Source organism: Tenrec ecaudatus, chromosome 12 (genome assembly GCF_050624435.1).
Source record: "Tenrec ecaudatus isolate mTenEca1 chromosome 12, mTenEca1.hap1, whole genome shotgun sequence".
In the NCBI taxonomy this organism is placed as follows: Eukaryota; Metazoa; Chordata; class Mammalia; order Afrosoricida; family Tenrecidae; genus Tenrec; species Tenrec ecaudatus.
The window spans coordinates 15,900,968-15,917,570 of NC_134541.1; the positions used below are offsets into that span (position 1 = coordinate 15,900,968).

Consider the following 16,603-nt stretch of genomic DNA (forward strand, 5'->3'; position numbering starts at 1 on the left):
GGGAGGTTTCCAATGCTCCCCTGCGCCTCAGCCTTTCCTTCCCTGGTGACATCCTCTCAGTGGAGCCCCAGCATCTGTCTGGCCCCAGATGCATCAAACCAAGGTCCAGGGGTGGTTTGATAAGGCCATGAGGTGCAACACTGGATCCAAGGAGATACTCTGCAGCGGGCCGGACTCCCTTCCCCCAGGTCCTCCTGGGAAAGCCACCGGCCTGAGGGCCGCCGGGGTCACGTGCTTTGGGCCCTTGTCATTGTAGGTTTCTTTCCGATGCGGTCACTGGTGTGTCCATTGTCACCATCTTGTTCTTCTTCCCGTCCCAAAAGCCATCTCTCAAGTGGTGGTTTGACTTCAAAGGTAAGGGGGCCAGGCTGGGGTCTCAGTGGGCTCCCTGAAGAGCGTGATGCGTGACGTCGGGAACCTGGAGGTGGACCCATGCCTGGGACATGTCCAACCAAGTGGTCCCTGGTGTCCCCCTGTTGTTGTCGAAGGGTGGACCTTATCTGGGGACTCAGCGTGCCCAAGCTGAGGGTCTAGGGCAGGGGCTGGCAATGGCAGTCTGTGGACCCAAAGGCTGTTTCTTTACTGTATTGCCTGCGAGCTAAGAGCAGGGTGCACATTCTCAGATGGGTGGGAAAGTCAGAAGAAACAATATTTCATGGTACTGGAACACTACAAAGTTCACACTTCAGTATCCAGATACAAACAGTTTTAATGTTCTCAATACAAAAAACCCTTAACAGTTTTATTAGCACTTCATCCACATGCCATACAATTTCATAATTCAATCAGATTCGGAAGAGTTGTACCATGATCACCATATTCAATTCTAGAACGTTTCCTTTTCCTTGTAGTCATTGTCATTCATGTATTTTTTTTCTGATTGTGGCAAAAATATCCACACAGACCATGCTCCAATTCCATAACTTCTACTCGTACAATTCGTGTCTTTGACTCAAATAAAAACTTTGTGGAAATGCCTTTTCTCTTGTCATCGAGTGCCCATTTTGCCTGTTGGCGTGCCACGCCCAAACTAGCGACTTTCTGACCCTCTTCATGGGGGACCTGGTGGGGTCATGGGTTAAGAGCCGGGCTACTAGGTACCATGGGAGAAAGATGAGGCTGTCAACTCCTGTAACCATCCAGTCTCAGAAACACCCAGGGCTAGTTCTCCCCTGTCCTACAGGGTCACTATGAGCCCGTGCCTTCGGCTACTGCCTGGCTGTCTCGGGAAGGCTTTGCCCAGCCCGGGTCTGAGGCAGGAGTTAGTTCCTGCCTGCCTAAGGGGCCAGGCATCGAACATTCAAGCTGAGCTTTCAGCTTCAAGGAAGTGTTGGGAGCTGAGGCAAACCTGCCCAAGGGCACCCAACATGGTGAGCAAAAATTGCACCCCGCATCTGGGCTGACCGCCAGATGGCCCAAATCTCAGATGTTGCCAGAGGCCTCGCTATTGCCATCTGTCGGCAGTGGCTGACACTGCCCTGCTGTCGGCCAGGAATCAGGGAGCGGGGTTTTCTACAATTGCAAAACCAGTACGATGAAGCTCAGCTGCGGTCAGGGAGGGCAGGCTTGGTTGAGTGGAAGAGGTTGAGTGTGCGCCTCGGTGAGCAGACCGGATTCTCCCGGGGATCCAGAAAGATCTGGGCCTTGTGAGGCGCGGAGTGGACACAGGGGCTCTTGGACGCTGCAGGTGCACAGGCTTGCGTCTCTCTTACGTCCAACTCGCTGTCCTCGTCAGCGACTCTGAGCGGCGTTTCTTGGCCTTTTATGTTACTTGCAGGAGCCCTCGTGGTGCCGTGGTTATGCACCGGGCTGCTAACCTCCAGATCAGCAGTTCAAAGCCACCAGCCACTCCACAGAGAAAGATGAGGCTTTCTACTCCCATAAAGAGTTACAGCCTCAGAAACCCACAGGCGCAGTTCACTGCTCCCTATGGGGTCACTGTGCGTCAGATTTAACTCAGTGACAGTGAGGTGTCGGTTTTTTTTTTAAGTAAATACATTACTTGAGGAGCTCGGATGGCATAGTGGGTATGCATCGAGCCACTAACCACAGGGTCAGCAGTTCGAACCCAAAGGAGTTCTCCGCTCTTTTGGAGAAAGATGAGGCTTTATGCCCCTTAATCTTGGAAATTCCAAGGGGCAGCTCTACTCTGTCAGGCTGCTGTAGGTCCGGATCGATTGGCAGCGAGTTTGAGTTTTATTTTAAATATATTGTTTACTGCTTCTTAGTGTTGGCAGTTATCTAGTTTCTGGCTTGTAGTTGATTTTGCTTTCAGAAAAATCAACTTCCGCTACAGTCATTAGAAAAGCACACACATTCTGTGTTTTTTCTTTCATAATGCCAGCCGGGTTCAGCTTCCCAGGACATCCCAGGGGCCACAGTGGTGTCTGGGGATGCGCCTGCAGCAGTGGTTCTCAACCTGTGCGTTGATACCCCATTGGGGGTTGAATGACCCTTTCACAGGGTTGCCCGAATCATAACAGTAGCAAAATGACAGCTATGAAGTAGCAGCAAAAAAATTGTGTGGTTGGAGGGTCACCACCACAGGAGGAACTGTATGAAAGGGTCATGGCATTAACCACTGCCCTACGGGAACCTGTGTTCTCTATGGACAGAGCTTGTCTCTGATCTGGCCACTTCTGTAGCCCTGGTGCTTGGACAGTGCTGGCCCCACAGAGTAGGATAAATGGCCCAAGGGCTTGCTGGGGGTCCAGCCCTGGGCCCCACCTACCTCCACCCATCCCCGAGGGCGGTGCTACCACACTGCTTTGTGGATGAAGATGCCAGAGGCTCCAAGTGGGGGAGGGGAGGACGCATCACTGACCCACAGCTGGGCTAGAATCACTGATCTTGCAGTGAGTAACCCACTGCTTAACCTGCTGCGCCACTAGGGCTCCTACAATGACAGGGTAGTTGCTAAACACAAAGCCAAATAGCTGTGCCACCGGCTACGTGCTAATCTTTGGCAGAGAAAGTTTGCTGAGCCTTGTCCGGGTGGGTGGGAGGGGAGGGTGTCCCAGAAGCTCCAATACACACTCTGGAGGCAGACTGCGGCTTCCTTGGAGACCCGGAGTACTCCCAGGGTTCCAAGCTGAGTGTCCTGAGCTTATTTTGGGGTGCCCCTCTTGCTCAGCAGGGGTCTAGGGCCCCCTTCCTCAAGCCGCATGCCCCCTCTGAGGGTGTGTTGGGCCCCTCTTTCTGCCAAGCTCCCAATAGGGAAACAGAGCCCTTACTGACGTGGAAGAAGGTCCAAGAGTCGGTACCCTGGAACATCATCCTTCTCCTGGGCGGCGGCTTCGCCATGGCCAAAGGCTGTGAGGTAAGACAGGTGGGTGGTGGGTGGCAGGAGAGGGGTGGACAAAATGGGGAGGCAAGGTCCAGCCCCAGCTGCAGGCTGCGGAACCAAATGCAGGCAGATCACCGGATCCTTTCAGTACCTCCTCCCGGCCCACACCCAATGCCATGGGGCGTTGGAGGAGTTCAAGTGATCATAGTTCTGCCATGGCCAGTGGGCCCTGTGAATAGGGAGAAAGAGCAGAGTGTGCTTCCCCTGCCAGGCCCTGTTCAACGCGCTGTAGACAGAGCCACTATCCCCACCTATAGAGAAGGGAAACAGGCACAGAGAGGGAAGGTCACTTCCCTAAGCCACTCAGCTATAGACTCAGGATTAGAATCCAGGCTGGGTGATTCCAGTCTATGCCCTTGACCATGGAGATACAAATGCTAGATGGGGTTGCTATTAGGACCGCCAAGTTGGTTACAACCAGGCAAGGTTCTAGGCCATGCCAAAGGCAGGCTCCTCTCTCAGCTCTCCGCCCCTGAAAATCTGCCCTGTTCAGCCAAGCATCACAAACCTCTTCAACTCCATCAGTAAGTACCCAGATTCTCTCACTCCACTCTGTCCCCTGGGTCTAGGGGGTTCTCGGCGCAGGGACCCTGGGCCCATAGGACGTGCTTCACTCCTGGCTCTTGTTCTGGATGGTAGTGAAGTCCCCTCTCCCTAATCTTAAACCCAGTGGGATAGCAAAACGGACCAATCTCATTAGGATTCCTTGCACCTTTTTTGGGGGGCATGATTAGCAGGCTATCCAATCCCCTTGGTAGGCTACATACATCTTATTTGTATAGTCCCACCCCCTCACCTTGTGGGAATCACAAGACCATGGCTAGAAGGGCCAGATGAAGTCATTCAGTGCACCACACTGGGGACAGTGACATGTTATCCCCAGAGGGTGGGATGCGATGGTAGATAGTATGGGCCTAGGGGCCAAAACATTACATGGGATTACATTTCCTCTGCTTCTAACCCACTAAGCCTCTCTGTGCCTCCGTTTTCTTGTCTGCAAAATGCAAGTAGCAAGGGTACCCGGCTCACAGAGTCATGGCCATGCTAAATGGGTCGGCACACAGGCCGAGAATTACTGATGGGCTTCTATGGAAGGAAGAAAGGGCAGGATCAAGGATGGCTCGGAGGTTCTTGCCCCAAGCACCTGCTGGAAATGGTGCTCCTCGGGGCCCTGATCTGAGACAGAGGGCTGGTTGAAGTGGTCTGCACCGTAGGCTTCTCTGCATATCTGTCGAAGTGGGAGAAGCCCTGTCTCTCAGTGGGGGCTGGGCTGTAGAAGCACTGAGCATGCTGGAGACCCGGTTGTCTCCTGGCCCAGCCCTGGGCAGCAAGCCCACTCTCTGTTCAACAGGGTCTTTTGTGGCAGCCACCCCTGCCCCCAGCTCCGGCTGGCACTATCCCTTCCCCAGGCGGCCACCCTAGGCCACTGCAGACAGGCACAGGGCTACCGGAATGCTAATGGCTCATTCTGCCTCCTGGCCCCAGCACGTTGGCCGGGCGGTGGTTGGGTCCATTGTGAGTCTGGACGAGTCAGTGCTTCTAGAGAGGGGCCATTCTCCTCAAGCTCAGGCAGCTCGCTCACACTGCAGCAAGTTCCTCCTGCTGCATAATTGGGTGGAGACCCCAGCCCTTGCTCCACCCACCCATAAGTCCCCGCCCCCTGCTGGCCCCGACCACCTCCAGCTCCAACATTTGCACCCAGGGAAGGACCAGGCTGTCTCCTCTGACAAGATTCACAGCCTCAGACACCCACAGGGGCAGTTCAGCGCTGTCCTACAGGGTCACTCGAGGTTGGAATTGACTCAATGGCAGTGAACTTAGGGCTAGTTTTGCTCTGCTCCCCACAGTGCCTCAACTGCACCCCAGGACCTTTGCACATGTGTTTCCTTCCCTCTAACGGTCTTCATTGACGTCTCTGACCCTGCCCCTCAAAAGACCCAAACCATTGCCACCGAGGCAATTCCGACTCACAGTGACCCTCTACTACCGAGCAAAACTGCCCCCCGGGGTTTCCAAGATGATAAACCTTTACAGGAAACAGAAGGCCTCGCCGCTCCTCCCTGGAGCCGCTGGTGGGTTTGAACTGCTGATCTGTGGGTTAGCAGCTGGGCGCTTAACCGCAGCTCATCTCCCCACCCCCACCCAAGCCACCACCATCACCACCCCCGACCCCCGGTGGCCTCACACACATCTGAGCATCTCCGGGAACCCTGGGAACCCAGTCTGACAACCGCAGCACGGACAACTTCGGAGAATCCTCTGTGTCACAGGGCTCAGCTCGTGGGGCCACACCATGAGCCCTTTCACTTCTCTATGCATCTTGTCCACTAGCTCCTTTTCCCCCATCAACCTCTCTGAGGAAGATGCTATTACTGTCCCCACGGGAAGACTGTCCCCACAGACAGGACAGATGAACAAACCTACAGCCTTTGAGTTGTTTCCAACTTATAACTTAACTCACTGCCATCGAGTCAGAATCAACGCATGGCGACAGGGACAGGCAGCCCCTGTGGGCTTCTGAGACCTTAGCTCTTCACGGGAGTAGAAAGCCCCATCTTTCTCCCTAGGATCAGCTGGTGGTTTTGAACGGCTGACATTGAGGTTAGCAGCCCAATGCATAACCACTATGCCACCAGGGGCAAGTGACTCCAAATTGGCAGAGTAGAAGAGACAGCGGGAAGGGGGAAGGTGCGTGAATTGTGGGCTCTGCCCTGGTTACTCTGTGTCCCCAACTCCTAAGGATCCTACAGAGTTTCTGCGGCTATGATCTTCATAAGAACAGACAGGTTCACCTCTCTCCTGAGGAGCAGCTGGTGTGTTTGAACCACCAGCCTATGGTGAACAGCTCAATGCTTACCCAACAGTGCCACATGAATTTCCCACCTAGGGCATGGAGAGGTTGACTTACTTGGCTCAAGATGGCACAACTAGACCCAGAGCTGAAGCCAGACTCCTCACTCCTCACTACTGGGATCCAGTCTGCTACTGGGCCCCGGGGTCCCTGGAACCCTCGGAGGAGGAGTGGGACAGTGTATTTGCAAGGAAATGGAGCTTCTGATCCTACAGGAATAGGAAAGGGCATGTGATGTCCCCTTGGAGTACCCCTGGTGAAGCTGGCTCCAGAAACAGGGCCAAAGATCCAAGGGGCAGCTGGGACACTGGCTGCACGCTCGGGGAGGTGCTTGGCTTCTTACTGGCACAGGCCATTCACATTCTGCCACCAGCCTCTCTCCCTTGAGTCTTGCCCACTGCCGTCAGTCTCTTTTGAGCTCCTATGCAAAATTATGTCAAGTACTGAGGTTCTACTGTACAAGAAAGAGCTTTATATCAAAGAGCAATTGTACACTAAGAAAATGTCCCAGTCTAGTCCAGTTGAAGTCCATAAGTTTGAGATTAGCCCATATGTCCAATACCAGTCGATAAAGTCCTCTTCAGGCTCACAGAACTCATGCAACGACGCTGAAAGCAGGAAGATCACACGCCAGTGGGCAGAAAGTTTTGTGGAAGCATCTCAGCGCTGACAAGGGCCTCCATGGGGCTCCTCTGGCTCTAGTGTCGCTCCATGTGTCTTGTCAGCAGAAAGACCAAGCTGGCACTGCCTGTATCTGGCCTCCGGCGAGCAATTTATCTCCGTGGTGCCTCCAAATGAGGTCATCCAGCTGCAGCCTGATTGACAAGCTGTATACTCCACCCCTTTGCAAGTTGACACCAGATCCTGTAACTGCACTACCATCAGGAGAGTGTTTCCCAGAGTGGGTGAGAGTGCCCCCTGGAGGGCACTGGAGGGATTCCAGAGGGTTCTCAAAGCAGGAGCCCACCTTTTATCCTGGATCATGGACTACCATACAAAAGTTCTTCCTTGCCAGGGGGCCACTGAGTCAAATCCGTTTGGGGACCTTGGCTGTGAGTCTGAAGCAGAGGGCAATCCAAGAACGGAGAGACTGGCTTCAACCTGACTTCTCCGCTGTCTGTTCTTGGCCAAGGTCTCCATTCAGCCGGGAGAGTTGGTTGTCCTCCTCTGAGTGGCTCTGACCTAACCCCGAGTCCCGGCCCGCCCCTCCCACTCTCAGGAGTCCGGGCTGTCCGCGTGGATCGGCCAGCAGCTGCGGCCCCTGGAGAGCGTGCCCCCCATGTTGGCCGTGCTGCTCATCACGGTCGTCATCGCCTTCTTCACCGAGTTTGCCAGCAACACGGCCGCCACCATCATCTTCATGCCCGTCCTGGTGGAGCTGGTAAGTGTCCTGGAGGTGGGGTGGAGAGGGGGGCAGCTCCCAGAACCCCCTCCAGGGACCGCGTGGTGTCCGTTTTCCTCCAGTGAGACTTTGAAGAAACACAGATGTATTTTCTTCAAGAAATGCTTAAAAAGAGCAAATATTTTCCAAGCACACCAAAGCAGCTCGTAGTGCCAACAAGGAGCCCCTGGTGACGGGAGTTCCCTAGGAAAGGCAGCATCATTGGTGCGGGCGGGCCAAGCGGAAGTGGAAACAGACAGCCACACAAAACATTCTAGGGGGAGGCAATGCAGCCACACCGACTGCCGTTTCAGGGCAGAGAACAGCTACTTCCCAGGGTTTCCCAGTGGGTTTGAACTGCCAACCTTTCATTCATTAGTCCAATGCCCACTGCGCCACCTGAGCTCCCGTGGCAAAGCCCCGGCCTCCCCCTGAAGCGCTTCCCAGCCTGGTGCTGGGGAACTTGCAGGGGGAGGGGAGGCCAGCCTGTGCCCACGTGCATGGGTGGCATCACTGCCACTAGATGGCAGTAACACCGCTCATCAGGTGGCACAGTGATTATTTCTGAAGGTACCAGATGTCCCCTGGCGGACAAAATCGCCCCTGGTTGAGAACTACTGCTCTAAACTCTAACAAAGAGACCACTCCCAGCTTCACCTCCAAATGTTCCCAGAGCACAGAGAGCTAGAGAATGCCACTCTGTCCCCATGGTCCCCAAACTCATATTGCCATGACGTAGAATCCAATTCCTGGTGGCCTTGAGAGACTGGGTGGAACTAAAGCTTTCTAGGAACAGGCCACCTCAGCCTTCTCCTGTGGAGCGGTCGGTGGTTTCGAACTGAGAGCCTTGTGGTCAGCAGCTCAACGCACATACCACTATGCCTCCAGGGCGCCTCTAACCCCTCCCCACCCCCAAGATAAATTTGGCAAAACCTTCAGGCCAAAACAAGGTAAGGAAGCTGCCAGGAGAGAGTCAGGGTTGACCTGATGGCAGTGGGCTGTGGGAGAAATTCCTAATGCTGAGATGCGTGAATGACGGCCTGGGCTCTCTCAAAGGTGTGTTAGCAGTGCTCAATTCAGTCTCCATGGAGGGGGCGTGTCCCGCTTTACACGCCCTCCTGCAACCTTGAGTCTCATCAAACCATTCCCCAGGATCCGAGGGACCCAGCAACCGGGCATGGGGACTGCTGTGGTGTGGGGGCAGGTGAGGAGGCACCGAGCCCAGCATGAGCTGCAAGGGGCACCTTTGAGGAGGAAAACCCCACAAACCACTGCCGCCAAGTCAATTCCAACTCATAGTGACCCTGTAGAACAGAGCAGAATGGCCCCTGTGGGGTTCTGAGACATTAACTCATGGGAGCCTCGCCTTTCTCCCTCTGACCAACTGGTGGGTTCAAACCAGTGATCTTTCCCTTAGCAGCAGAGCCCAAAGTTTGCTAGAGGGGGCAGAAACTGTCCTGCCATTGGGAAATGCTGGAGAAATGACCGACATGGACCGAGTCTGAATGTGCCCGATGGCAGTGCGTGTGGCTGATGAGCCTGAGTCGACTCGCCGGCCCGCCATGATAACCACGTGCCAACGACCACGTAGTGATGGCAACATGGCCCACGGACTGAGCCCAGCCACAGACGTGCCTGATCCCCGCTCTCTTAGACATTCTGTCTCGGGCAGACAGCCAGGCTCGGCAGGGGGTTGCTATTTCAGCACCCCCCTCTCGTCCAGTGGGTGCCCTGGTGCCACATGGGATGCCCACTCTTGCTGTGTGAGGACCATGGGCAGGGCAGGCCGCTTCCTTAAAGATTTACACATCGGGGCTCAATCAAGGGCAATGTCGCAGTGAGGAATTACTAAACCCGAATGAAGGCCGAATATGATGGTGGGACAAGAGGGAAGTAAAAAGGAATAGAGGAAAGAACCAGGAGGCAAAGGATATTTATAGAGGCCTAAATACAGGCATGTATCTATATATGAATAGAACTATATACTCATAGCTATATGTTAAGAATTTAGGTTGCAGATGAACATTGGGCCTCGACTCAAGTACTCCCTTAACACAAGAACACTTTGTTCTAACAGTCCGGCATTCTGTGATGCTCACCTTCCCAACACGATTGCTGAGACAAAATGGGTGCATAAGTAAATGTAGTGAAGAAAGCTGATGGTGTCCGGCTATCAAAAGATATAGCGTCTGGGGTCTTAAAGGCTTGAAGATAAACAGATGGCCATCTAGCTCAGAAGCAACAAAGACCACATGGAAGAAGCACACCAGCCTGTGTGATCATGATGTGTCGATAGGATCAGGTATCAGGCATCTAAGACCCAGAATACAACTATACCCAAGGTGAATGTGGTGGGGGGTGCATGGAGTAGAGACCCAATGCCCATCTGTAGACAATTGGACATCCCCTCACAAAGGGGTCACAGGGAAGAGATGAGCCAGTCAGGGTATAGTATAGCACCGATGAAACACACAACTTTCCTCTAGTTCTTTGGTGCTTCCTTCCCCCACTATCATAACCTCAATTCTACCTTAAAAAATTGGATTAAATCAGAGCATGTACATTGCTACAGATAAGAGCCAGCAACACAGGGAATCCAGCATAGACAAACCCCTCAGGCCCAACAGTGAGAGTAGAGATACCAGGAAGATTAGGGGAGTGTGGGGGAGAAAGTGGGAACCGATCACAAGGATAAATATAGAACCCCTTCCCAAGAATAATGGAAAAATGGGTGAGCAGTGATGGGGGACAATGTAAGATATGGAAAAAATAATCTATAACTTATCAAGAGTTCTTGAGGGAGGGCGGGAAGGGGAGGGAGGGGAAAGAAATGGGGAGCTGATATCAGGGGCTCAAGTGGGAAGAGAATGCTTTGGAAATGATGATGGTGGCATATGTGCAAATGTGCTTGACACATTGAAGGAATGTGTGGATTGTGATGAGATGTAAGAGCCCTCAAGGAAAGTATTTTTTAAAAACAGATTGACACCTAGACTCTACAAGGTCACCCGATGAGTCGGACTTGACAGGGCGTCGGTGGGTTTGGGTTTGGGGTCTCCAGACTAGGAGCACCCCTGGGACTTGCTAGAAATGTAAACGCCCAGGTCCTAGGTAGGTGTAGTCCTGTAATCTGGCCCTTCACTGACTTTGGAGAGTTGCTGGGGTGACTCAGAGTTTGAAAGCCCACGAAAGCCACCACTCAGCAACCCTGGCAACCGGGACAGTGGCATGTCTCCCAGGAGAAGGTTCTAGGTCATTGGCTCAGCCCATGGAACCGGCAGGGTGGTTGGTGCCAGATGTAGCCTTGGGAGAGTCCCACCATCTTTCTCCGCTCCACCGCTTCCCAACCGAGCCCCTCGATTTCTGGCTGGATGCCTGTCTCCGAACTGGTCTTTCTCCTTTGCCCTTGTTGCTCCCTGCCACTCTTCCTGGCTCTGTGTCATTGTGACCCTGTGTGTGTGGACCCCTCCCCCTGGCCAGGCCCTCCGTCTGCGAGTGAACCCCCTGTACGTGATGATTCCCGGCACTGTCGGCTGCTCCTACGCCTTCATGCTCCCGGTCTCCACGCCCCCCAACTCCATTGCCTTCGCCTCGGGACACTTAATGGTCAAAGACATGGTGAGTCTGAGCCCTAGGGGTGGGTTGGAGTCGGGGGTGAGCTCATGGGAGGGTGGGCTCCTGGGGGGATGGGCTCCTGGGGGGATGGGCTCCTGGGGGGATGGGCTCCTGGGGGGATTGGGTCCTGGGAGGAGTGGGCTCTTGATGTAAGTGCTGAGCTCCTTTCAAGGGGGTGGGCTCCGGGTTGGGGGGTTAGGGGTGGGTTCTTCAGGGGTGGGAGAGGGTGGCAACCCTAGTGGGGACCCAGAGACTTGCTGAAAGATGTTGAGCAGAAAGAGGACAGAGAGACTGGAGTTCCAGAGTCCCCTCCCCTGCAGGGCCAGAGCAGGGGTGGCTGATTCCTTCACTCCCTAGGTGGGAGTGACAAGCTAAGTGCTAATGAAAGGGACTAAAGGAGCCACCACTAGTGGTTAGCATAGCAGTCACCCATAGGGCTGCTAACTGCAAGGCCGACAGTTTGAAACCAGCAGCCCCTGCACAGGAGAAAGACAGGCCTTTCTATCAGAACTGCACAGGTCAGCTCTACTGTGCCCTCAGGGTCTCAGGGTCATTATGAGTCAGGGCCCACTCGACGGCAGGGAAGGAGGGAAGGAGGCTAGCAGTCAGAACCCATCCAGAAGCTGCTCCAAAGGAAAAGTCTGGCGGGTGGCCCACTCCTGCACAGATGACAGCCAGGGAGACCCCATGGGATGGCTGTGCCCTGCCACATGGGTCACTGTGAGTCAAGATTGGCTCAATGGCCCCAGCAACAAGGTGGGCCCAGATGGCTTGGCGCACCAGGCCCCCAGGACCTCGAGAACACTTCCCAGCTCCATCACACCTCTAACGGGTCCCTAGCTAGCCCCATAGCATTGCTGAGCACTGGACCCAGGGCACCCCTCTTTCAATCTGGCCTCTCTTCCAGGTACGCACGGGATTCTTGATGAACTTGATGGGTGTCCTGCTGCTCAACTTGGCCATAAATACCTGGGCCCAGACCATCTTCCAGCTGGGCACCTTCCCAGCCTGGGCCAATGTCCACTTAGCCAATGGCACAGAACTGCCACCCACCTGGACCAATGGCACACTGCGGACTCTCTAACACCCCACAGGGGACTTCCCAGAGGGCTGCCAGCCACACCCGCTGCTAAGGACCCACGGGATCATCAAGCAATCCTTTTCTGTGATCCAGTACGCAGAAAGCAAGGGCAACAGCCTCCCGTGGTCCACTCAGGCCCACAGCCTCCTTCTCTAAGCCACCTTCTCTTTCACCCCCGTGCATTTCAGGGCCTAGATAGCTCCCAGGTCTGCTGTGTGAGGGACAGACTCCTTTAACTCTGACCTCTTATATGTGACTAGGAGGCAAGAAAGCCCAACTGCAGAAAAATCAAGAATGCCCCCCCCTTGCTGGTCCCATTGGGATGGCCCTCAACCCCCCTTGGGCGCAGCTAAGCAGTACCCCCTGACTCACTCTTTTAAGTGTGTCCCAGGTATCTAGTAGCTGTAACAGAAAGGCTTTAACAAACGAGGGATTGTTTTCTCACTGTTTCGGAGACTGGAGGCACAGACTTGGGACACCAGGTTTAGGGGCGGGCTGGCTGCTGTCGGTTCGGAGGAAGTCCTTGTCCTCTGCTCCCGGTTGATGGCCATGCAGCATGGCACCTCTCCCCCTTGTCTGTGCTTCTTAGTTGCCGTGTTCAATCTCTGTAACACTTTTAAAAGGGATTGACCCCAATCACACCCTTACATTCATTAGCCTGCCTCGTCACTACCAAAAAGCCAGCTCATTCCCAAGTGGGACTTTAACTGTGGGCCCAGGAGTCAGGAAGTCCTACACAAATTCGGGGGACAAGGTGACCCTCTGGAGAGACCGTCCGTCCCTGGGAGCCCCTTTTCTCGAGAGGCGCGTCAAACGGAAGCATTCCAGCCCAGTTCTCAGGCTGTCAGCAGCCGGGAGACAGAAGTCTGTTTGGTTGGCATCTCTTCTGCCCCAGAGAGATTTTCCACTCCTGGGGACCGGGAAGGGACAGGGTGACTTCCAGAGAATGGTGACCATGCAAAGCCACTGGGCAGCCTCTCTGGGCCATAAGTTCACTGGAAAGTTCTAGAACCTCCCGCCCCCTTCTCCTCCCAAGCTTTCTAGGATTTGCCTGTTTAATCTGATGGCATTTGGCTGTAACTCTGGGGTCAGCTCCAACCGGGGCCCTGACCTCTGGCGGTGACCCTCAGCCTCTCCAGCCTGGACCCTCCTGAATGTGACCAGCGCTTCTTCCTGGAGCAGGTGGACTTCACCTCCCCACCCCAACCCCAGAGGGCAACGTACTTGATTCAGAAGAGAGATTGGAGCCTTAAGCAAAGTCTCCAGCGATCCCTTTACCGAGGGCAGGACCAAGTGCTGGTTCATGAACTCTCGCACTGTTTTAGATCAGGTGTCTGGCTGGCCCCAGGGAACAGTGCAGTGCAGGGCTGGAAAGAGGGAGAGAGGAGAGGATGCCCACTCTCCTTAAGCACTAAAGCCTCTGAAGCGCACAGGGGCGGTCCTACCCTGTCCTACAGGCTCTCCGGAGTCGGGATCCACTTGAAGGCAGCCAGTTTGGTTGGAGGCCTGGAAGCACCAGCTGGCCGGTGGCAGTGGTTAGCTCACATGCCAGCCGGAAATGCCTGCTGTCCAAACCCACCAGCTGCTCCGAGGGAGAAAGGATGTGGAGACGGAATCCTAGAAGGAATACTGCCCAGGAAACCCAGAGGTCGTTCTACGCTGTCCTACTGGGTTGCTAGGGGTTGGGATCAGCTCCACGACACCCTGCGGCACCAGGTCCAAAAGACACATGGCAAGAGTCTGCAGAGTGGATGGTCCAACAGTCCCTGAAAGCGCAGCCCAGGACTCAGGCCCCTCACACCCACTCCCCACCCCCAAGCTCCAAGTTCAGCCAGCAGCGACCACAAGAAGGCAGTGCCAGGAAGCTCCATTCCGGGCATGACGCACAGTGATCCAGACTGCAGGGGTGTGCAGGGAGGAGAGTGAAAGAGAGGCTGAGGGGCGGGCTGAGCAGGGGGCCCCTCCCAGTAGGCACTAAACCCAGTCACAGCCCGTGGGAGTGGGGTGGGGTGCCCTCTGGGGGACATGGGACAGGGAAGTTCCTTCCCAGAGAAAAACCACAGGGGCCCTTGACCACATGGGCCGTGATGTCACGTGCTTCTGATTGAATGGCTGCCAAATAAACAAAGAATCACACAGGCCGGGGTGTTGCTTGTCTTCTGGACTTAAAGAGAAGGAGCCTGGGGCCACAGTGGTTACTGCCTCAGCTGCTAACGGAAAGGTCTCTGGTCCAAACCCACCAGAAGTTCCATGGGAGGACTTAGAGGTCTGCTCCCATAGCAACCACAGCCTAGACACCCCAGGGGGGCATTCCCCTGCACCATCGAGGCTTGTTGTGAAGTCAGCCAAGGGCCCCATAGAAGCACGTGTGATGAGACTTATCTCACATACCGAGGGCATGTGGTTAGGAGGGACCAGTCGCTGGGGCTGGACATCACGCTAGGTAGAGAGCCAGCCCAGGAAGGAAGGAAGGAAGGAAGGAAGGAAGGAAGGAAGGAAGGAAGGAAGGAAGGAAGGAAGGAAGGATGGATGGAAGACAGACACCGGTCGAGGTGGGTTTGCACAGTGGCTACAACCACGGGCTCAAGCATTACCACCATCGTGAGGCTGGGGCAGGACAGGGCCAGGTTTGCTCCTGTCGTCCAGGGGGGTGGCTGTGGTTGGACCCTACCCACGTTTCTTCCTGCACTCAGCCTTTCAGCTACTCGTCCCCCACGCCATTCTTAGAACCTGATATGTGCTTGTGCAGGACCCCTGGGTGCTGTCATGAGTGAAGCCATCCCATTGGTTGTGACTCAGCAAGGCGGCTGTCAGACTTTAAGGGAGCTGACAGCCTCGACGTTCTCCCTCGGAGCAGCTGGCGGGTTTGAACCTCCAATACATACCCAAGAGCGCCTCCGGGGCTTCATGTCGGCAAGTAAACAAGTAACCCAAAATGACAGCAGCCTGTGGGGAACAGAAGCCTGGCCGATGAGATCAACAAACTCGGCAGCTACTCAGCCCAGGTGGTCAGGGAGGGCCTCTCTGAGGAGGTGGCAGAGGTCTATGGGGAACATTCCAGGCCAGGGGGCTGCAGGGGCAGAGAGGGGCCTCTCCGAAGGCAGAGGACTGGACATGCTGGCCTGGGCCTCCGGCAGGTCACAAGCCCCCTCCGTGTAGCACATCTCCCTCTCTAGGAAGCATGGCCCCAAGGGACTCCCTGGCTGGCACTGACGCCCATTCTCTGGGGGACAGGAAGGAAGTGGGCAGAGGTGGGGCACCCTTTCAGATGTGCTCATGGTTACATGGAGGGGGAGGTGGCAGAAGGGGTGACTGGCATCCTTTGGACGAGGACTTAGGTCTAGGACGACTGGGAAGTAAGAAGGGCCACTTTGCTTTCTGCCTGTGTGCTGGCCCCCAGCCCACCACCACCTGTTTGCCCACATTTCTGAACTTGAGCAAAGCTCAGTAGGACCGGCTCTGTGCTCTACACAGAGCGGAGGGGCCATAGTGGAGAAGCAGGTTACGTGTCAGACTACAGACTGCAGGTCGGCAGTTCAAATCCACCGGCAGCTCTGTAGGACAACAATGAGGTTGTCTGATCCCGTACAGATTCACAGGCTCAGAGACCCTTCGGTTTCTATTCTCTGGGGTCGCTGTGAGTCAGAGCCCACTCAATGGCAGGGGGTTGGGTTTCTTTGCATTACGTGGGATGGCCAGGTCACTGCCGAGGGTGTACCTGGGGCCAGGAAGTCCAAGATGGAGCTGACCCTCCAGGGCCTGGGTGCAGACACCCAGCTGGATGTCTTTCGGGGCAGGCAGCATTTTGGGGGCTGGTAGTAGAAGTGACGGGGGCCCCTTAAGGGCCGGGTTCTGCATTCCAGGATTGACATCCCATTGGTCCAAACATGGCCCAGGGTTGACTTGATTACAAGGGAAGAATAGGCCTCTCCTCTTCCCGGGAGGCTCAGCCTCCCTCTGGTACGGGCTGGTGGGGAGTGGTGGGCCAACCACCCTCTTTGAAGGTCATCCATCCGAATGCTCGAGAGCAAGAGACAAGGACACTGCCCTGTGACAGGTGTCAGCCCGGTCAATAGACTCAGAAAGCAACGCTGCAGCCCACCCATCCTCGGGGGACTGAAACAGACAGCGTCCAGCAGACGTGTGGGGTCCAGCACTGTAGTTGAATGGGGCTGCAGAGTGATGTGTGCGATTAACAAAGACAGAAAAGGGGGCACGGGGACCCCTCTCCATTCTCGGGAGAAGTGGGAGGAGGGAGCAGAGCCCAGCGTTTATTCAACAAAGGGTTTTTGCAGCGCTTGAGGCATGCAAACCTCACGTTGATGAACT

At 55.1% G+C, this 16,603-nt stretch overlaps 1 protein-coding gene across 3 annotated transcripts in view; it reads left to right on the forward strand.

Moving 5' to 3' along the window:
- Nucleotides 1–14,088, forward strand: part of SLC13A3 (solute carrier family 13 member 3) — a 46,296-nt gene extending 32,208 nt beyond the window's left edge. For all 3 annotated transcript variants that reach the window (XM_075527750.1, XM_075527752.1, XM_075527751.1), the window contains 5 exons: nt 257–354; nt 3,207–3,319; nt 7,417–7,578; nt 11,059–11,196; nt 12,101–14,088. In XM_075527750.1, the coding sequence (XP_075383865.1) occupies nt 257–354; nt 3,207–3,319; nt 7,417–7,578; nt 11,059–11,196; nt 12,101–12,277 (688 nt within the window). In that variant the 3' untranslated portion in view covers nt 12,278–14,088. The remainder of the gene's footprint in view (nt 1–256; nt 355–3,206; nt 3,320–7,416; nt 7,579–11,058; nt 11,197–12,100) is intronic.
- Nucleotides 14,089–16,603: the final 2,515 nt, after the last annotated feature.